General features: G+C 33.3%; 1 protein-coding gene across 1 annotated transcript; it reads left to right on the top strand.

Moving 5' to 3' along the window:
• The first annotated feature begins 3,602 nt into the window (after positions 1–3,602).
• On the top strand, positions 3,603–8,774 carry LOC128987799 (transcription factor Adf-1-like). Its single transcript, XM_054408826.1, has 3 exons — positions 3,603–3,838; positions 7,103–7,253; positions 8,074–8,774. The coding sequence occupies exons 1-3, from the start codon at positions 3,679–3,681 to the stop codon at positions 8,486–8,488; spliced, it is 726 nt and encodes a 241-aa protein (XP_054264801.1). The 5' UTR covers positions 3,603–3,678; the 3' UTR covers positions 8,489–8,774.
• Positions 8,775–18,278: the final 9,504 nt, after the last annotated feature.

Raw genomic sequence — 18,278 nt, 5'->3', positions numbered from 1 at the left:
TGCGCACGGTTGAAGTCAAATCGATGGAATTCAAGGTCGGATTTAAATCCGCGCGTTTCTCGTCGGTTTATCCTGGTCCCGTCAATTCAGTGAGATGTTTCATCTCATAATCTCTTGAGTCATCTACAACCAGAGCTGAGGGACCTTGGTCCTTGGCAGTCACTGGACCACAAACGTTAATCCGCAAAGGTCGAGGTTCTGCGATGCAATTCTTGTCTTCCTGCTGTCCACTTCATAGACTTTTGACTTCATTGCCATTACTAGTGAGAATTGACATAACGTAGCTGGCGAATTTTAACATACGTTTTAGTAAAAGAGTAAGAAGACTTGTGAAGCGTGGCTAGTGATTAAGACTGTTTATTTTGCCAGAATAATATATTACCGATGATCAAGTATAGTTGAGCCCAGTTTCGAACCATCAAAAAGCCACTGACTTTTCTCAGAATCGATCCGGCAAACTTCTAGATCATCACAAGGCGGGCGCTAAAACAGCTGCTCTATTACCAAACCAACTAAAATAACTAACCTTAACTAACGTTATATACATTTGAAACTTGTAAAGGTTCTTAATTACTTGTTTAGGTTGTTAGGTTTGGGTAATCGTGCCTTTCAATTGACCTTCTTATGATTTTAGCCAAGTGATTCAGTATTCATCTTTTAACTCAGTTCTAAAATCGAACAATTCATCTTTGATACAATTGACAACTCGTCTCGACGTGAAAAATTACGAATACAAATATTTACAGTAACAGCTTCTGCGTTCACTCGGAACAATAATATACTTAACGTCTCTATTTCATAGTATTATCGATTATAGTCCCACAGAATATAAGGTTTGTAACACAATCGTCAAGGACGGAACCCCCATAAGACTGCAATATCATACGGGCTACAGACTGTAAGAAAACGCTTAATTCAATACAAATGATCTCAACAAAACTACTATAGTTCATAATTTAATCGGCTGTCGTATATGGAATTACATGAACTTTTAGAAAATCCCATTAACATTAAAAAATAATGCAAAGAAAGCAGTGAAGTATATTGAAAACATAGGATTAAAATTTCTTTGGTATGTTTTGTTACCAGTTACATGTAAGTAAAACCTCCCATAGTAATTTTTTTTTCCAAAGAATCACAATTTTTAAATTATTAATGTAGGATACTACAAATAATGTATGTCTGTAGATCAAACTTATATCACAAATAAACTTCAACATCCCTTGACACATTTCTCTTATCACTTCCAGTAAAAGCCATTCTAATTGTACAGTCAAACTTGTTTCATTCATTTAAGTTTGTAATTAATTTTATCTGTACCAAGCCTATAAATATAGCTTATAAATTATATATCTGTGCTTAATACTGTACCTTGAGTAATCTGTGACTCATAATTGACTAAACTTATTTCAACGAAAATAAAAAATGACAAGCTATAATTTCCACGAAAATGAACATCTTCCTTCATGGAAATGAGTAGCTTTATAGAAATTAGCATATATATGCAGACAAGTTGTATCTAATTTGTTATTAATTCAATTACTAATATGCAGCCTCTTCATGATAAACAGGAAGTAGATGTTAGTAAAGATTTAATATTTCTTCAAGTATGCGTAACTAGCGTAGGTTTCAAGTAGGAGTTTTGTTTGTCGGCAGCGCATGAGTTGGTGTCCAATAATTTGCAACCATTGTTAGTTCTTATTTCGACCAGAAAAAAATAGAACTATACGTAATAACATTTGGAGCACCAGGAACACATAATTTGAAGCTCAGCTAAACATAGAGAATGTTGTCAAACTCGAAGAATTCTTGTTAACATTTAACGTCTGGGTTGTTTTGTGAATACAAATGAAATTTTAATCGTCGTGAAGTTTTTTATTATATTAAGCTATTGTTTGGCTCATTTACTAATTGTAATGAATACAATAAAATTATTTTTATCTGACAAATTATACAATATTAGTAGCCTATATAAATTATTAAATAATCTAAAAAAAATTAATTACGTCAAATAAAACTTGTATTTTTATCTGACAAATTATAAAATTTAAGTAGCCTTTATAAATTATCAAATATCCTAAAAAAAGAATTACATCAAATAACACTTGTAATAATATATTTACACTTACACTGTTTACTCACAAGACTGCAAATACATGTAAAAGATGGTAAGAGGTTGATTTGTAATAATAATTTAATTGTAATGTAAAAATAATAATGTAATAATAATAATTGTAATAATAATTAGGTATATTATTACAAGTGTTATTTGACTATTTCTTGTGCTTTCAGATAGAATACTTAATATCATAGGCAACCTAACAGTGTTAGGTACAAAAGTGCAATTTCATTCTGTATAGCCTGTATATGAACTAAACATTAATAAATGACGTAGGAGGAAAAATTTAACTACCAAAAGTTACAACCACGAAAAACACAGATTTCGTTCTATCATTGTTTACGATTTGAAAAATATTTGCAAACTAATTTCTCTTAAATCAATTACAATCAAATGACTGTAACTGCGTTAAGTAGAATAACTGGAATCAAAACAACTGTTATCAATGCAGACCTTTGATCGCCGTTATCTTCAAGAAAACCCAATTGTTATTATCTTTTGTTGGAAACAATTAAATGGCAAATTGAAGGTTATGTAACCCTTAATGGCTCAATTTGTAGTAATATGTTTTTATGTGACATTGTGATTGTTAATATGGGGAAATTTAAACGTAAAACCGTTTAAAATGTTAATTATTTCATAATCTATTCTAGGATATAGTTTTTCAGCATTTTTCAGAACAACGGCGTTTGACGTACAGTAACAGGTTATTGTAAAATAAGGAATTGTTTACTCATCACGATCATTGTTTTTAATAATGTCTGTATTCAAATTTCGTGGTGGATATTTGAAATAATCTTTATGGCTATTTCACACATTTAAAAATGTGGTTACCAATATTTCTTTTTAAACAAACTGTGACAAAATTTAATTAATTACATGAGCTTAAAAGCTGGTTTGCTGAGAGGACTTCCTCTTCTGATTATCAGTTGCCAGTTCTGTTCAATACTAGAAAATTTTTAATTTTTTTTTAACTGGACTCTCGTCTGACCACAGAAAACGTACTACACAATTCATCTAATTCTAGACTCCAATCATATTTTACTCATGCAGGTTCAAAATACACAGAAGTTTCCCCGTGTCGACGTAAAGTTATACATTATTACTTCTTTTATATGCCACCTTAACTTAAAATTATTAAATGTAGCCGGCAGCCGCAACAATATTTTTATCACACGATGAAGAAGTTAAGTTAAAGGTGTGATGTGGCAAATTAAACCACAATTATTTATAAATATGTAAAAAACACAAGAGATTTACTACTATGACAAAATCGTAAGAAAATTAAGCACCACAACGGAAATATGTATGTACAAATAATCGGGTAGAAATTTAGTTCCATACGAGTGCGGTGGGTAATTTAAAGGGAAATTTAATTTCCGCCCGCATAAAGTGGCAGCCCTGCTCTACCGCTGCGCAGTAGTCTCTGCGCAAGTCTAAACCGCAAACTCTGCCCGCACGGTCGATAGGGATAGGCGGACACGGACAGCTGCATTGCATATAGTTATAAGTAGAGCAGTGGGATATCCGTTCGTTTCACGAGTTATTTATTATTGTCAATGGGTTTTCGTAGATTCTCACATTCGGACGACTTGTTGCTCGTCAACAGTGTTAAATCCTTCCCCAACCTGTACAGCCAAGAGGGTTTATCCGTTACCAAAAATCATGAAAGCATGAGAGAGAACTGGCGAGCCGTGGCGGCAGAAGTCGGTGTGAACGGTGAGTACTCGATGTGTTGACTACTTATCGCAAACCACTTAGAACAGTCGATGGATTGATGTTGGAATTAAAGTCAATCGGGATATTCATTCATTTGATATTCGCAAGCGTAATACATCGATTTGACAATCGTTAATCACTACTGTAGCATTTTTGAATTTAATAACTTCTGCTGATTTTAGAAAGTGCTTTGATAACAAAAATACAATAAAATAGAGCATATTTTTGTATGTAGATTTATGTTTTTGTAGTAAATTAACTTAGCTACATTGTTTAATTGTATGAACTTACCTATATTTGTCCTGGAAGCCTGAACTATTCCCTCCCTCGCCATTTTGAGTGATATTGTCCGCGCTGACGCTCAATTTTAAAACTACTCGATATTAAATTGAGTTAAATTTCTGTTGGTAAACCCCGCCCATTCCTACTAAGTCAATTTTAAACTGTAGAGTCTATTGCAAAACAAATATTAAAATGTCACAATGGAAGATAAATCTTTCATCTTTGTTTACAAACTCTCATGGGATTGCTATATCTTTTCATTGATTTAATAATTTAATTAGAATTAAACCTTTCATTCGAAATTAATTTTCTCAATTCAGATTGATTGTTTGATGTTTGACTAATTGACAATTTATAAAATAAAGACTAAATAGTGCATATAGTGTGTTTGACCTTATAATAATTTCCTTTCTGCTTTAAATCTTGTGAGCAATTATGCTCACATTATTGTTTTTATTCCCCTCACCTTATTGGTATGGACGGAAGTGCCCACATGAATTGGGTGAAGGTGGGGTCCCCACAGCTGTTGAGTAGGTAAGGGTCCCCCAGCCTTTTGTCCACAGCTGAATATACCAATAGACCCCCCCCCCACCACTCTATATCTTTCTCTCTCTAGCAGTGATCCTAGGGAAAAAAGTTTAGACCCTCGAGTTGGAGCTGTACAGAAAAGTAACCTAACTATTTAGAAAAAACACGGAGTTGGCCTATATCTAAAAAAATTTTAGCTTGTTTAGAAAATTTTGTATGATGGTCAGAAGGTAAAAAAACCCTGTTTCATTAACAATCAGTATCAAAAACCATCTCATAAGATAACAAAGCTTTAAAATTTTTTCTATCATTTGCAGTTTTTTAGAAAAAGTTTACTTGGAAAATTAACAAACAAAACTTTTTGGGTAAAGTAAAAATCCTGACACCATACAAATTAATTCCTTATATTATTGTCTTAAAGTTTGATAAAGTTCTGCCGTTTAGTTAATATTGTGCAAATTTTCTAAGTCAGATGGTTTTTGATATCATTCTACTTAACAGGGGTTTTTACCGTTTTTTGTTTCAGGAATAAGTACTATGTAGAAATAAACAACGGAAATTTATATATAATCCGTGTTTTTCTAAGTAGTTTTGAATACTTTTCTGTAGAGCACCAAACTTGAGTGTCTAAACTTCCCCGACATTATAAGCACCTGGATACTGTATTTAATTATACACTAATTTGATGATGAACATATGCTTATGAATATGTATACACTCTGTGGTTTTGTAAACAGACGTAACTTTTATCTGCTACACCACTAAACGATAGTATATCTTTAAATTTGGATTCTTTTAAAAGTTATTTAGTATAGCAGCCATGGTGATTTTTTGTTGTTTCGACTAGCTTAGTCTTGTATATTTATGCCCAACAAGGTGTTTTGCTTCACCCATTAACTACTTGTTTGGTTAAGTTACTACAAATCTGATCCTGTATTTTTATCCTTTTTAGCCTCCAAGATATGACTTTTCTTTTGCTCTTTCATTCATCTATCTCCTTTTTGATGATTGTGTATAGGTATTCTTCCATTTGAGGTTTTCTTTCATATGAAAATTTTTAATCACGGGAAAATGATACAACTAGGTAGTTTAGAATTATTTATCTGTACTACATTAGGAAAATTTTTTTCTTCAAAATTTGCCGTCTAAAACATAAAAGCCCGATTTTTATTACAACTACCATGTTTAAAAATTACACAAATAGTATATTGAAGCATTGTTAATTGCACGATAAAGGGATAAACAAACTGTTTATTTAAAATTCCTGTATTGTTCTAATGGAGAAAAGGAAAACTGTTTTAATAAAGTTTAGTTTGTTTGGAGATATAATTTTTATCCAATTTAAAGATTTTTTTATTTATCCTACTATTAACATTTGATAAAAAAAACACCTTTTCATCCATGTATTTGAAAATAGCCCATTTCCATACAGCTGAGATCTTCGAAAATATTCAATTTCCATACACCAAAAACAAATAGTGATCAGCTGACTTTTCCTGACATAAACATTACTTTCAATTACACAAACTTCACAAACTTACACAAACTTTCAATTAAACATTACTTACACAAACAATAATTTGCCTGACATCAACAAAGTTACAACAAGTTTTTTTCATCGTGATGAAAAGTATCGTTCAATACTCGTCACGAAAGTCCAATTTCGGGGCTCGATAGTGTTTCCCATGCTCGACGTCGTGTAAAACACTATCTTGCCCCGAAATGGGTCACTCATCAACAGCTTATTTTAGTTTTTATTTTACAAAATACAGATTTTTTAGGTAGCTACAAAAAAAATTTTATTTTTGTTTGCTTTTTGATATTGATTTTCAAGTCCTCAATGATGTAATTCAAGAGGAACTACTGTGCTAACAGGATGTATAGTTTCCTGTTATGACTGAAGGAATCCCAATAATTATAGTTTGTGTTTTGCGATGAAACTTTGAATTATTGTTTGTTCCAAATCGGCCATGCCTTCTGCTTGGACTTTGAAAGACTGAGTGTATCAAAATGTATGCATTATCGAAAGTTTTGATTTATCGAGTGTTTGAATTACCAAGACACTGTAGCAGGAAACCTATAAGAACTCGTTAAATCTAACATTATTTAAATAGAGAATAAATATGACTTGTTATTTATGAAAAAATGAATAAAAATCAGGCCCCCATTCAGGGGCCCATTTCATCATAAACTAGATTTGCATTGGGTGATCAGCTGATTTACTAATAATATTAGTTTGTACTTTATTATGAAAAAGGCCTCAGACAGATTGAAATCTGCTTAGTCTGCAGGTTTGCTGCAGCGGGGGTATTTCTGTACTAAAATCTAAATATAAAATAAATGTTCACCACACTATTGGTGAAGTATTTTTTCTATAATAAAGCTCTCCTAAAATAGTCGACAAAATTAAGTACGCCATGATAAATTACTGATTGATTGTTTTATTTTTTTTAGAGAGTGAATGCAAAAGAAGGTGGAGGGATATCAGGGATCATTACTTCAAAACTAAGAGGAAACATGAACAGAGCAAAGACAAGAAGTGGGCCCCAAGATGGTCACTGTATGAAAGCCTGCATTTCTTGGCCAGAGCAAAAAGGAAAAAGAGGTATAAAGAAATATACATAAAATAGGAAAAAGCCTAATTAGTTAATACCATTAATTAAACATACTGCCTTTGTAAGATTTGTCAATCTTATTGAGCAGCTGACGTTTTAATGTTAGTTGCGTCTGAGGTTGTGTTTTTGTTTAAAATTATTTGTTATTATTGAAAAGCTTGTTTAACCAAATAAAACGATCTGATCATAAAGAACAGCTCTTCTAGGCATTTATTATCAGACCCAGCTAAATATGTAAAATATGCATCAGCAAACCAGCAGTTAAAACCCGATCATTGAATTTTTACTTAAATATTTCCTTACACATGTCAGATTTATTCCCTGTTTAGATAACATCATTAGGATTGATTAAACATGATTTCTGAAATGTAATGGACATAGGGAATTTTTATGTTTAAGGATACAAATTTGAAATAACATAATAAAAAAATCTAAAACTTTGAATGAATGAATCAATGAATGAATAAGCGCTTTATTTTAAAATACTCAAAACAAAATACAAGTTCGTCCCACGCAGGGGACTTGCCTACGTGCTACAGCAATAACCTCTCGGTTATCTGCTGGGTAGGCACGTCTAAAACTAAATCTAAAACTGTATAACACTAATGCTGTGACCAGATTTTACTGGTTCGGGAACTCAAGTTGATACTGTCCTATTTTTTATAAAAATCCTACCAAAATTACTCGAGTTATTGTGTTTATGGACATTCATACATATAACAAGCAAAAAATTTGAACAGTAGTGTTTAAAAAAAAAGTAGTCACTTCACTTTTTATATTTATATCTCTTCAGCATTCCTTTCTTTTTAGACATTCAAGTTGTGAAGACCTCTCCGACCCCTCTGCGGACAACAGTCTTGATATTTACGAGCCAGAAATGACTGTCAAAGTGGAAGAGGACTCCCAGACAGACTTGCAGCCACGGTCCGAGTTTATCGATGTGAAGACTCCTCAGCAAGAGGCTGACACAAGTTACCGTAAGCCTTCCGAGTGCGGGAGTGTCCACTTTCTGGAGGAGCCTGACCCATCCTGGGCCCCGAGGACACTGGTGAACGCCTACTCCAACCAAAGAGTGGACAGTGAAGACGACATTGACATATTTATGAGAAGTGTGGCTCTCACGGTGAAAAGACTTTCTCCAAAAGCCAGAGCGGAAGCCAAGATGAGAATTTTATCTGTCGTTACTGAACTGGAGTTTCCACCCAACAACCATGGAGAAGTATAAGTTAAAGTTAGTCTAGTCAAGATTTGTTACTGTTAAGTAAGTGACTGAGTTAGTTTATTCTAATGTATGATTGTTTAAAGAATTACCAATAAAGGTGTCTGTCAATTGAAATGATCAACTGATCAAGAATATCAATTGATATTCTTATCGATTGTTAAAAGATCAAGCACAAACAGCCATCTACACAAGTTTTGTTGTTTTGTGTGACCATTAGCTCAGCCTAAGCTATCTATAAATTAATAGGCAAGCTGTTTCTTTAAAGCCTTTTTTCTCAGCTCGTGTGCATCGCAGTAACCAAAATCTACGCATACTGTTAGAAAGATATTTTCCTGTACATGTGCAGAACCCTTTATGAATTAAAATAGGCTCAAAAATAAGCACAAAAAAATAATTAAAAATTAAAAAAAAACATGGGTCTTGTGGGTTGCCTTTCTGGTGACGAAATAACAATGAAATATAAACACAAAATCAAAACAAATTGAAGTAATTCCAATCACATGTTTTATTTACAGCGTGGGATGAAAATAGAGAAGTATGTACATAAGATATTTTTGGTCGAATTTTCAACCACTGGACGACATCTAGTTTATTATAATTAGTTTTTCATTATTTATTACGTGTTATAACATTAGTTTACAAAAAATACAATCCATTTATCAATTGGTTAATGGTTTTTTAGATAGTATTTTTTTTTTTATTAAATGAATTATTCATTTATACCAACCATGTATTGAAGTTGTTTGTGGATAATCATTTTAATTGTATCTTAGAATGTACGAGTTAGTTAAAAGATTTAAATTAACATGCCTATTTTGATTATTATTATATATTTCCTGATGGGTAAGTTACTATTCATCACTGAATCTGCAGTTGTACAAAAATGCTGGAAGTCTTAACACCCAACCTTGCCATTCTATGTCATACTATGCAAAACAATGTGTGGGAAATCAGCTGTAACAGTTACATAATATTTCTAGAAACAGCTGATTTTGGTGGGAGTTACCAAGGTCAAGTTTAGATTTTATTTTTAACTGTATGATGTTACCAGCTCAATTTTGTCATCACATTCTTGGAGATCTGTACCATGATGATTCAGGGCTAAATTAACTTTTTCTGTAATTTAAATAAAAAATAAATTACAAACCAACCCATCATAATCTTTGTTGCTGATTTTGATAGTTTGAATTTAGATCACCAAGTCTTTTTTGACAAAAATTTTCTATCATGTTAACCTTGACCTTACTCCAAATTGTTCAATGATTTCCTACTTATATTGCCAAAAGATAAATCCTCAATGACAAAGCTTGAATTGCAAAATACTTAATAAGTAATTTATTTATAGTTGATAGAAGTCTGTGTTTTTATTTATAGCCATTAATAATACATTTTCATTCAAATAATAACAAACTTTTTATTTTGATTCAAACAAGTAAAAAATAAACAGAAGTTTGGTATACTGTGAACAATTATTGCAGAGTATTCGAGGAAGGAACTCCTGTAGTATAGTTTTACTTGTTTATGTACTCCTTTGAACAAGTGTGTTTTGATTTTATTTATACTTTGGTTGGAACCGTACCTAATATAAATATAACTATTCTCAAAAGTACAAGGTAAACTGATATGAAGAACAAACCAATGGGTTTTTATTATGTTTAAAATGGTATAAGATTACCTGTTTCTGTCTGTGATCCTAATTTGTAGTATGAGCTACCGGTTTCGAGGTTATAACCTCATCATCAGGCTTCTTGTCACTCTTGCGAGGTCGTCGAGTTTTATAAACACACAAAACACTGACATTTAAATAAATAAGTTACAAGACATTGACGGATACGATACGAATATATTTAACATAAAAAACTGGAACTAGTTCCCACACGACGCGGCACGGGTAAACGTTTTGTCATGACTGGGGTTGTGGCTGACCTTGCTGCCCCCTCCCGTTATCAGAACAATGCCGATGGTATTTTTGCCTCTCATTATTGTAGATGCGAATCGCTGCGTCGTATATTATGTTTGATTTAAATGATGTTTGTTCATTTAAAACTTTTTGGGGTTCTGACTTGATGGCTTTATATATTTCAAACTCTTCCATGCTGTTTAACAAACTTCCTTTTCTTGGGCAGAGATGTAGTATTTTTAAATTCTTCTCAAAACTTGTATAATTATGGTTTTCATTTATTAGATGGTTGGCGAATGTTGATTTCGAATCAGATTTTTTACTGGAAGGGATGTGTTCTTTATATCTTATATGAAATGAACGAGATGTTTGGCCTATGTAATATTTTTCACAGTCATCGCACTGAAGCTTGTAAACACCAGTTTTGTCCTCCTTCCTGGTTGTTTGTTTATTATTATTTTCCTTCAACATTGAGCTCAGTTTGTTGTTTGCTCTAAATGAAACTGTGACATTGTTTTTCGCCATTTCCTTTTTTAATGTGTGATTGAGGACAAAGCCGTAATCAGCGGAAGCAAAACGTTTTCCGGGGGTGGGTGGATCGGTCTCAGTTTTTGTATTTTTATTTTTATGTCGGGTTACTAATTTGTCAATAATTGTGCTTTTATAACCATTGGCTATTGCGATGTGTTTTATAATCAGAAGTTCTTTTTTATAATCAGCAGGATTTAATGGGATGGATAATAGCCTATGGACCAAGCTGTTGTATGCGGCCATTTTTTGATTATAAGGATGATGTGATGAACAGTGTATTGTTTGGTCAGTAGCTGTAGGTTTCCTGTATATACTGAAATTAAGTTTTGAGTCGATCTTTGTGATTTTGAGATCTAAATAATTTATTGAATCATTATTCTCTGTTTCAAGTGTGAATTGTACATTTCTGTGGATCTTATTGAGATTGTTGTTCATTAGGTTGAGCTGTCTGATGTTGCCATTAAACAGGATTATTATGTCATCAACATATCTGTGGTAAAACATTATTTTGTCATGGTAACGGTTGGCATTTGAAAGAATGTGTTGATTTTCGAATTTGTTCAAGAATAGGTCTGCTAGTATCCCAGAAAGTGGGGAACCCATTGCTAGGCCATCGCTTTGGATAAAATAATCGTTGTTAAATTGAAAATAATTCTGCTTCAAGACCAGTGTTGTTAGGTTGATAAGTTCAATTTTTGCTTCGTCTGATAGTTTAGAATTTTTTTTTTTTCTTAACATTTTCTTCTAGGATCTTAAGAGTTTCGGGGATTGGTACATTTGTGTAAAGGTTCACAATATCTAGCGATGCTAGGGTATGTGTTTTGTTCAACTGAGTGTTGGATATTTTGTTTACTAAGTCAAGGCTATTGATTAGGCTACGGTTGTTGTCAATGACTATTTCATTCCTGATAATATTTTCTAATTTTTTGGCGATATTGTAAGCAGGGGAGGGGATGAAATTGACCAGAGGACGAACTGGGACGTTGTCTTTATGTACTTTTGGTAATCCTCTTAGAAGCGGGGCCTTTGGGTTGGTAATTTTACAATTTTTTATTTCAACTGGTGTTAGGAGATGTTTACTATTACTAATAGCCTTGTTTATATCTTTGGAAAAGGAAGCTGTTGGGTCTTTAGGCAGTTTTTCAATGTTGTTCATCGCTATGAAGTGTTGAACTTTACTGAGGTAATCTTGCCTGTACATAATGACTATAGAGTTCCCCTTGTCTGCCTTAGTTATCAGTGCGTCACTGTCTCTGAGCTTATCTCTTATGCTTGCAGCGACTTGTTGTTGCCGTCTGTATTTCAAAGCATATTTACTGTTGCGTTTAGGATTTTTTATTGTTTGGTTGATTTTGTTGTTTATTGCGACTCTAGCAATGTTTTGATTCTGTTCAGACTTAAGAGTATTTATTACGGATTCTGATTGGAATATTTCGCTTAGAAGGCTTTTTGTGTTGGTTTTAGGAAAATTATAATTGAGTCCTTTGTTGAGCAATTGGGTCTCGACCTCATCAAATACAATGTTTGTATAGTTTATGACTCTTGGAAAGAATTTATGCCCACAATCTATTTCTTCCTCTTGTATCTGGGTTTTAAATAGGAAATCAATTTTACGTTTCTGGGTTTTCTTTTTAGTTACAATTTTTCTACTGATTTGTGTCTCAATTTCATTTATGATATCATTAATTTGTGCGGGGTGTACGTCATTAAGTAACTCCAAATGCTTTTGAAACAATAGCTTATTTAACATGTTCTTTTTGGAATAAAGATGTTTAATTTCATTTTTGATCCAACAATTTTCAGCAGTTTTCTTAGCTCGTTTAGCAGACTTTGACGAACAATTGACTTTTACAGAGATATATTTAGGTACAACCCCGATTTCTAGGCACGTTTTATTAAACTTTATGTTTTCGTGTGTTTTTAAAACTTTAAGTTTCAAATTCTTGTATTGAAAAACCAATTTCGCTTGACTGGCGATTAACTTCATAATGATGTTATTTGGTCCAGGATCACTTCTTGAAAATTAAAATGGTATAAGATTACCTGTTTCTGTCTGTGATCCTAATTTGTAGTATGAGCTACCGGTTTCGAGGTTATAACCTCATCATCAGGCTTCTTGTCACTCTTGCGAGGTCGTCGAGTTTTATAAACACACAAAACACTGACATTTAAATAAATAAGTTACAAGACATTGACGGATACGATACGAATATATTTAACATAAAAAACTGGAACTAGTTCCCACACGACGCGGCACGGGTAAACGTTTTGTCATGACTGGGGTTGTGGCTGACCTTGCTGCCCCCTCCCGTTATCAGAACAATGCCGATGGTATTTTTGCCTCTCATTATTGTAGATGCGAATCGCTGCGTCGTATATTATGTTTGATTTAAATGATGTTTGTTCATTTAAAACTTTTTGGGGTTCTGACTTGATGGCTTTATATATTTCAAACTCTTCCATGCTGTTTAACAAACTTCCTTTTCTTGGGCAGAGATGTAGTATTTTTAAATTCTTCTCAAAACTTGTATAATTATGGTTTTCATTTATTAGATGGTTGGCGAATGTTGATTTCGAATCAGATTTTTTACTGGAAGGGATGTGTTCTTTATATCTTATATGAAATGAACGAGATGTTTGGCCTATGTAATATTTTTCACAGTCATCGCACTGAAGCTTGTAAACACCAGTTTTGTCCTCCTTCCTGGTTGTTTGTTTATTATTATTTTCCTTCAACATTGAGCTCAGTTTGTTGTTTGCTCTAAATGAAACTGTGACATTGTTTTTCGCCATTTCCTTTTTTAATGTGTGATTGAGGACAAAGCCGTAATCAGCGGAAGCAAAACGTTTTCCGGGGGTGGGTGGATCGGTCTCAGTTTTTGTATTTTTATTTTTATGTCGGGTTACTAATTTGTCAATAATTGTGCTTTTATAACCATTGGCTATTGCGATGTGTTTTATAATCAGAAGTTCTTTTTTATAATCAGCAGGATTTAATGGGATGGATAATAGCCTATGGACCAAGCTGTTGTATGCGGCCATTTTTTGATTATAAGGATGATGTGATGAACAGTGTATTGTTTGGTCAGTAGCTGTAGGTTTCCTGTATATACTGAAATTAAGTTTTGAGTCGATCTTTGTGATTTTGAGATCTAAATAATTTATTGAATCATTATTCTCTGTTTCAAGTGTGAATTGTACATTTCTGTGGATCTTATTGAGATTGTTGTTCATTAGGTTGAGCTGTCTGATGTTGCCATTAAACAGGATTATTATGTCATCAACATATCTGTGGTAAAACATTATTTTGTCATGGTAACGGTTGGCATTTGAAAGAATGTGTTGATTTTCGAATTTGTTCAAGAATAGGTCTGCTAGTATCCCAGAAAGTGGGGAACCCATTGCTAGGCCATCGCTTTGGATAAAATAATCGTTGTTAAATTGAAAATAATTCTGCTTCAAGACCAGTGTTGTTAGGTTGATAAGTTCAATTTTTGCTTCGTCTGATAGTTTAGAATTTTTCTTAACATTTTCTTCTAGGATCTTAAGAGTTTCGGGGATTGGTACATTTGTGTAAAGGTTCACAATATCTAGCGATGCTAGGGTATGTGTTTTGTTCAACTGAGTGTTGGATATTTTGTTTACTAAGTCAAGGCTATTGATTAGGCTACGGTTGTTGTCAATGACTATTTCATTCCTGATAATATTTTCTAATTTTTTGGCGATATTGTAAGCAGGGGAGGGGATGAAATTGACCAGAGGACGAACTGGGACGTTGTCTTTATGTACTTTTGGTAATCCTCTTAGAAGCGGGGCCTTTGGGTTGGTAATTTTACAATTTTTTATTTCAACTGGTGTTAGGAGATGTTTACTATTACTAATAGCCTTGTTTATATCTTTGGAAAAGGAAGCTGTTGGGTCTTTAGGCAGTTTTTCAATGTTGTTCATCGCTATGAAGTGTTGAACTTTACTGAGGTAATCTTGCCTGTACATAATGACTATAGAGTTCCCCTTGTCTGCCTTAGTTATCAGTGCGTCACTGTCTCTGAGCTTATCTCTTATGCTTGCAGCGACTTGTTGTTGCCGTCTGTATTTCAAAGCATATTTACTGTTGCGTTTAGGATTTTTTATTGTTTGGTTGATTTTGTTGTTTATTGCGACTCTAGCAATGTTTTGATTCTGTTCAGACTTAAGAGTATTTATTACGGATTCTGATTGGAATATTTCGCTTAGAAGGCTTTTTGTGTTGGTTTTAGGAAAATTATAATTGAGTCCTTTGTTGAGCAATTGGGTCTCGACCTCATCAAATACAATGTTTGTATAGTTTATGACTCTTGGAAAGAATTTATGCCCACAATCTATTTCTTCCTCTTGTATCTGGGTTTTAAATAGGAAATCAATTTTACGTTTCTGGGTTTTCTTTTTAGTTACAATTTTTCTACTGATTTGTGTCTCAATTTCATTTATGATATCATTAATTTGTGCGGGGTGTACGTCATTAAGTAACTCCAAATGCTTTTGAAACAATAGCTTATTTAACATGTTCTTTTTGGAATAAAGATGTTTAATTTCATTTTTGATCCAACAATTTTCAGCAGTTTTCTTAGCTCGTTTAGCAGACTTTGACGAACAATTGACTTTTACAGAGATATATTTAGGTACAACCCCGATTTCTAGGCACGTTTTATTAAACTTTATGTTTTCGTGTGTTTTTAAAACTTTAAGTTTCAAATTCTTGTATTGAAAAACCAATTTCGCTTGACTGGCGATTAACTTCATAATGATGTTATTTGGTCCAGGATCACTTCTTGAAAATTAAAATGGTATAAGATTACCTGTTTCTGTCTGTGATCCTAATTTGTAGTATGAGCTACCGGTTTCGAGGTTATAACCTCATCATCAGGCTTCTTGTCACTCTTGCGAGGTCGTCGAGTTTTATAAACACACAAAACACTGACATTTAAATAAATAAGTTACAAGACATTGACGGATACGATACGAATATATTTAACATAAAAAACTGGAACTAGTTCCCACACGACGCGGCACGGGTAAACGTTTTGTCATGACTGGGGTTGTGGCTGACCTTGCTGCCCCCTCCCGTTATCAGAACAATGCCGATGGTATTTTTGCCTCTCATTATTGTAGATGCGAATCGCTGCGTCGTATATTATGTTTGATTTAAATGATGTTTGTTCATTTAAAACTTTTTGGGGTTCTGACTTGATGGCTTTATATATTTCAAACTCTTCCATGCTGTTTAACAAACTTCCTTTTCTTGGGCAGAGATGTAGTATTTTTAAATTCTTCTCAAAACTTGTATAATTATGGTTTTCATTTATTAGATGGTTGGCGAATGTTGATTTCGAATCAGATTTTTTACTGGAAGGGATGTGTTCTTTATATCTTATATGAAATGAACGAGATGTTTGGCCTATGTAATATTTTTCACAGTCATCGCACTGAAGCTTGTAAACACCAGTTTTGTCCTCCTTCCTGGTTGTTTGTTTATTATTATTTTCCTTCAACATTGAGCTCAGTTTGTTGTTTGCTCTAAATGAAACTGTGACATTGTTTTTCGCCATTTCCTTTTTTAATGTGTGATTGAGGACAAAGCCGTAATCAGCGGAAGCAAAACGTTTTCCGGGGGTGGGTGGATCGGTCTCAGTTTTTGTATTTTTATTTTTATGTCGGGTTACTAATTTGTCAATAATTGTGCTTTTATAACCATTGGCTATTGCGATGTGTTTTATAATCAGAAGTTCTTTTTTATAATCAGCAGGATTTAATGGGATGGATAATAGCCTATGGACCAAGCTGTTGTATGCGGCCATTTTTTGATTATAAGGATGATGTGATGAACAGTGTATTGTTTGGTCAGTAGCTGTAGGTTTCCTGTATATACTGAAATTAAGTTTTGAGTCGATCTTTGTGATTTTGAGATCTAAATAATTTATTGAATCATTATTCTCTGTTTCAAGTGTGAATTGTACATTTCTGTGGATCTTATTGAGATTGTTGTTCATTAGGTTGAGCTGTCTGATGTTGCCATTAAACAGGATTATTATGTCATCAACATATCTGTGGTAAAACATTATTTTGTCATGGTAACGGTTGGCATTTGAAAGAATGTGTTGATTTTCGAATTTGTTCAAGAATAGGTCTGCTAGTATCCCAGAAAGTGGGGAACCCATTGCTAGGCCATCGCTTTGGATAAAATAATCGTTGTTAAATTGAAAATAATTCTGCTTCAAGACCAGTGTTGTTAGGTTGATAAGTTCAATTTTTGCTTCGTCTGATAGTTTAGAATTTTTCTTAACATTTTCTTCTAGGATCTTAAGAGTTTCGGGGATTGGTACATTTGTGTAAAGGTTCACAATATCTAGCGATGCTAGGGTATGTGTTTTGTTCAACTGAGTGTTGGATATTTTGTTTACTAAGTCAAGGCTATTGATTAGGCTACGGTTGTTGTCAATGACTATTTCATTCCTGATAATATTTTCTAATTTTTTGGCGATATTGTAAGCAGGGGAGGGGATGAAATTGACCAGAGGACGAACTGGGACGTTGTCTTTATGTACTTTTGGTAATCCTCTTAGAAGCGGGGCCTTTGGGTTGGTAATTTTACAATTTTTTATTTCAACTGGTGTTAGGAGATGTTTACTATTACTAATAGCCTTGTTTATATCTTTGGAAAAGGAAGCTGTTGGGTCTTTAGGCAGTTTTTCAATGTTGTTCATCGCTATGAAGTGTTGAACTTTACTGAGGTAATCTTGCCTGTACATAATGACTATAGAGTTCCCCTTGTCTGCCTTAGTTATCAGTGCGTCACTGTCTCTGAGCTTATCTCTTATGCTTGCAGCGACTTGTTGTTGCCGTCTGTATTTCAAAGCATATTTACTGTTGCGTTTAGGATTTTTTATTGTTTGGTTGATTTTGTTGTTTATTGCGACTCTAGCAATGTTTTGATTCTGTTCAGACTTAAGAGTATTTATTACGGATTCTGATTGGAATATTTCGCTTAGAAGGCTTTTTGTGTTGGTTTTAGGAAAATTATAATTGAGTCCTTTGTTGAGCAATTGGGTCTCGACCTCATCAAATACAATGTTTGTATAGTTTATGACTCTTGGAAAGAATTTATGCCCACAATCTATTTCTTCCTCTTGTATCTGGGTTTTAAATAGGAAATCAATTTTACGTTTCTGGGTTTTCTTTTTAGTTACAATTTTTCTACTGATTTGTGTCTCAATTTCATTTATGATATCATTAATTTGTGCGGGGTGTACGTCATTAAGTAACTCCAAATGCTTTTGAAACAATAGCTTATTTAACATGTTCTTTTTGGAATAAAGATGTTTAATT

Source organism: Macrosteles quadrilineatus, unplaced genomic scaffold (genome assembly GCF_028750875.1).
Source record: "Macrosteles quadrilineatus isolate MER2022 unplaced genomic scaffold, UCM_ALF_1.0 Scaffold_2__2_contigs__length_208266976, whole genome shotgun sequence".
Classification (NCBI taxonomy): Eukaryota; Metazoa; Arthropoda; class Insecta; order Hemiptera; family Cicadellidae; genus Macrosteles; species Macrosteles quadrilineatus.
The sequence above is the reverse complement of the archived record's forward strand: the minus strand, read 5'-3'. Positions and strand labels throughout refer to the sequence as shown.

Bases quoted from the DNA above. Each gene is read 5' to 3' on its own strand.
- LOC128987799 (XM_054408826.1), top strand. From the start codon at position 3,679: ATGGGTTTTCGTAGATTCTCACATTCGGACGACTTGTTGCTCGTCAAC. The intron at 3,839-7,102 runs GTGAGTACTCGA...TATTTTTTTTAG, and splicing joins GGCAGAAGTCGGTGTGAACG to AGAGTGAATGCAAAAGAAGG. The intron at 7,254-8,073 runs GTATAAAGAAAT...CTTTCTTTTTAG, and splicing joins AGAGCAAAAAGGAAAAAGAG to ACATTCAAGTTGTGAAGACC.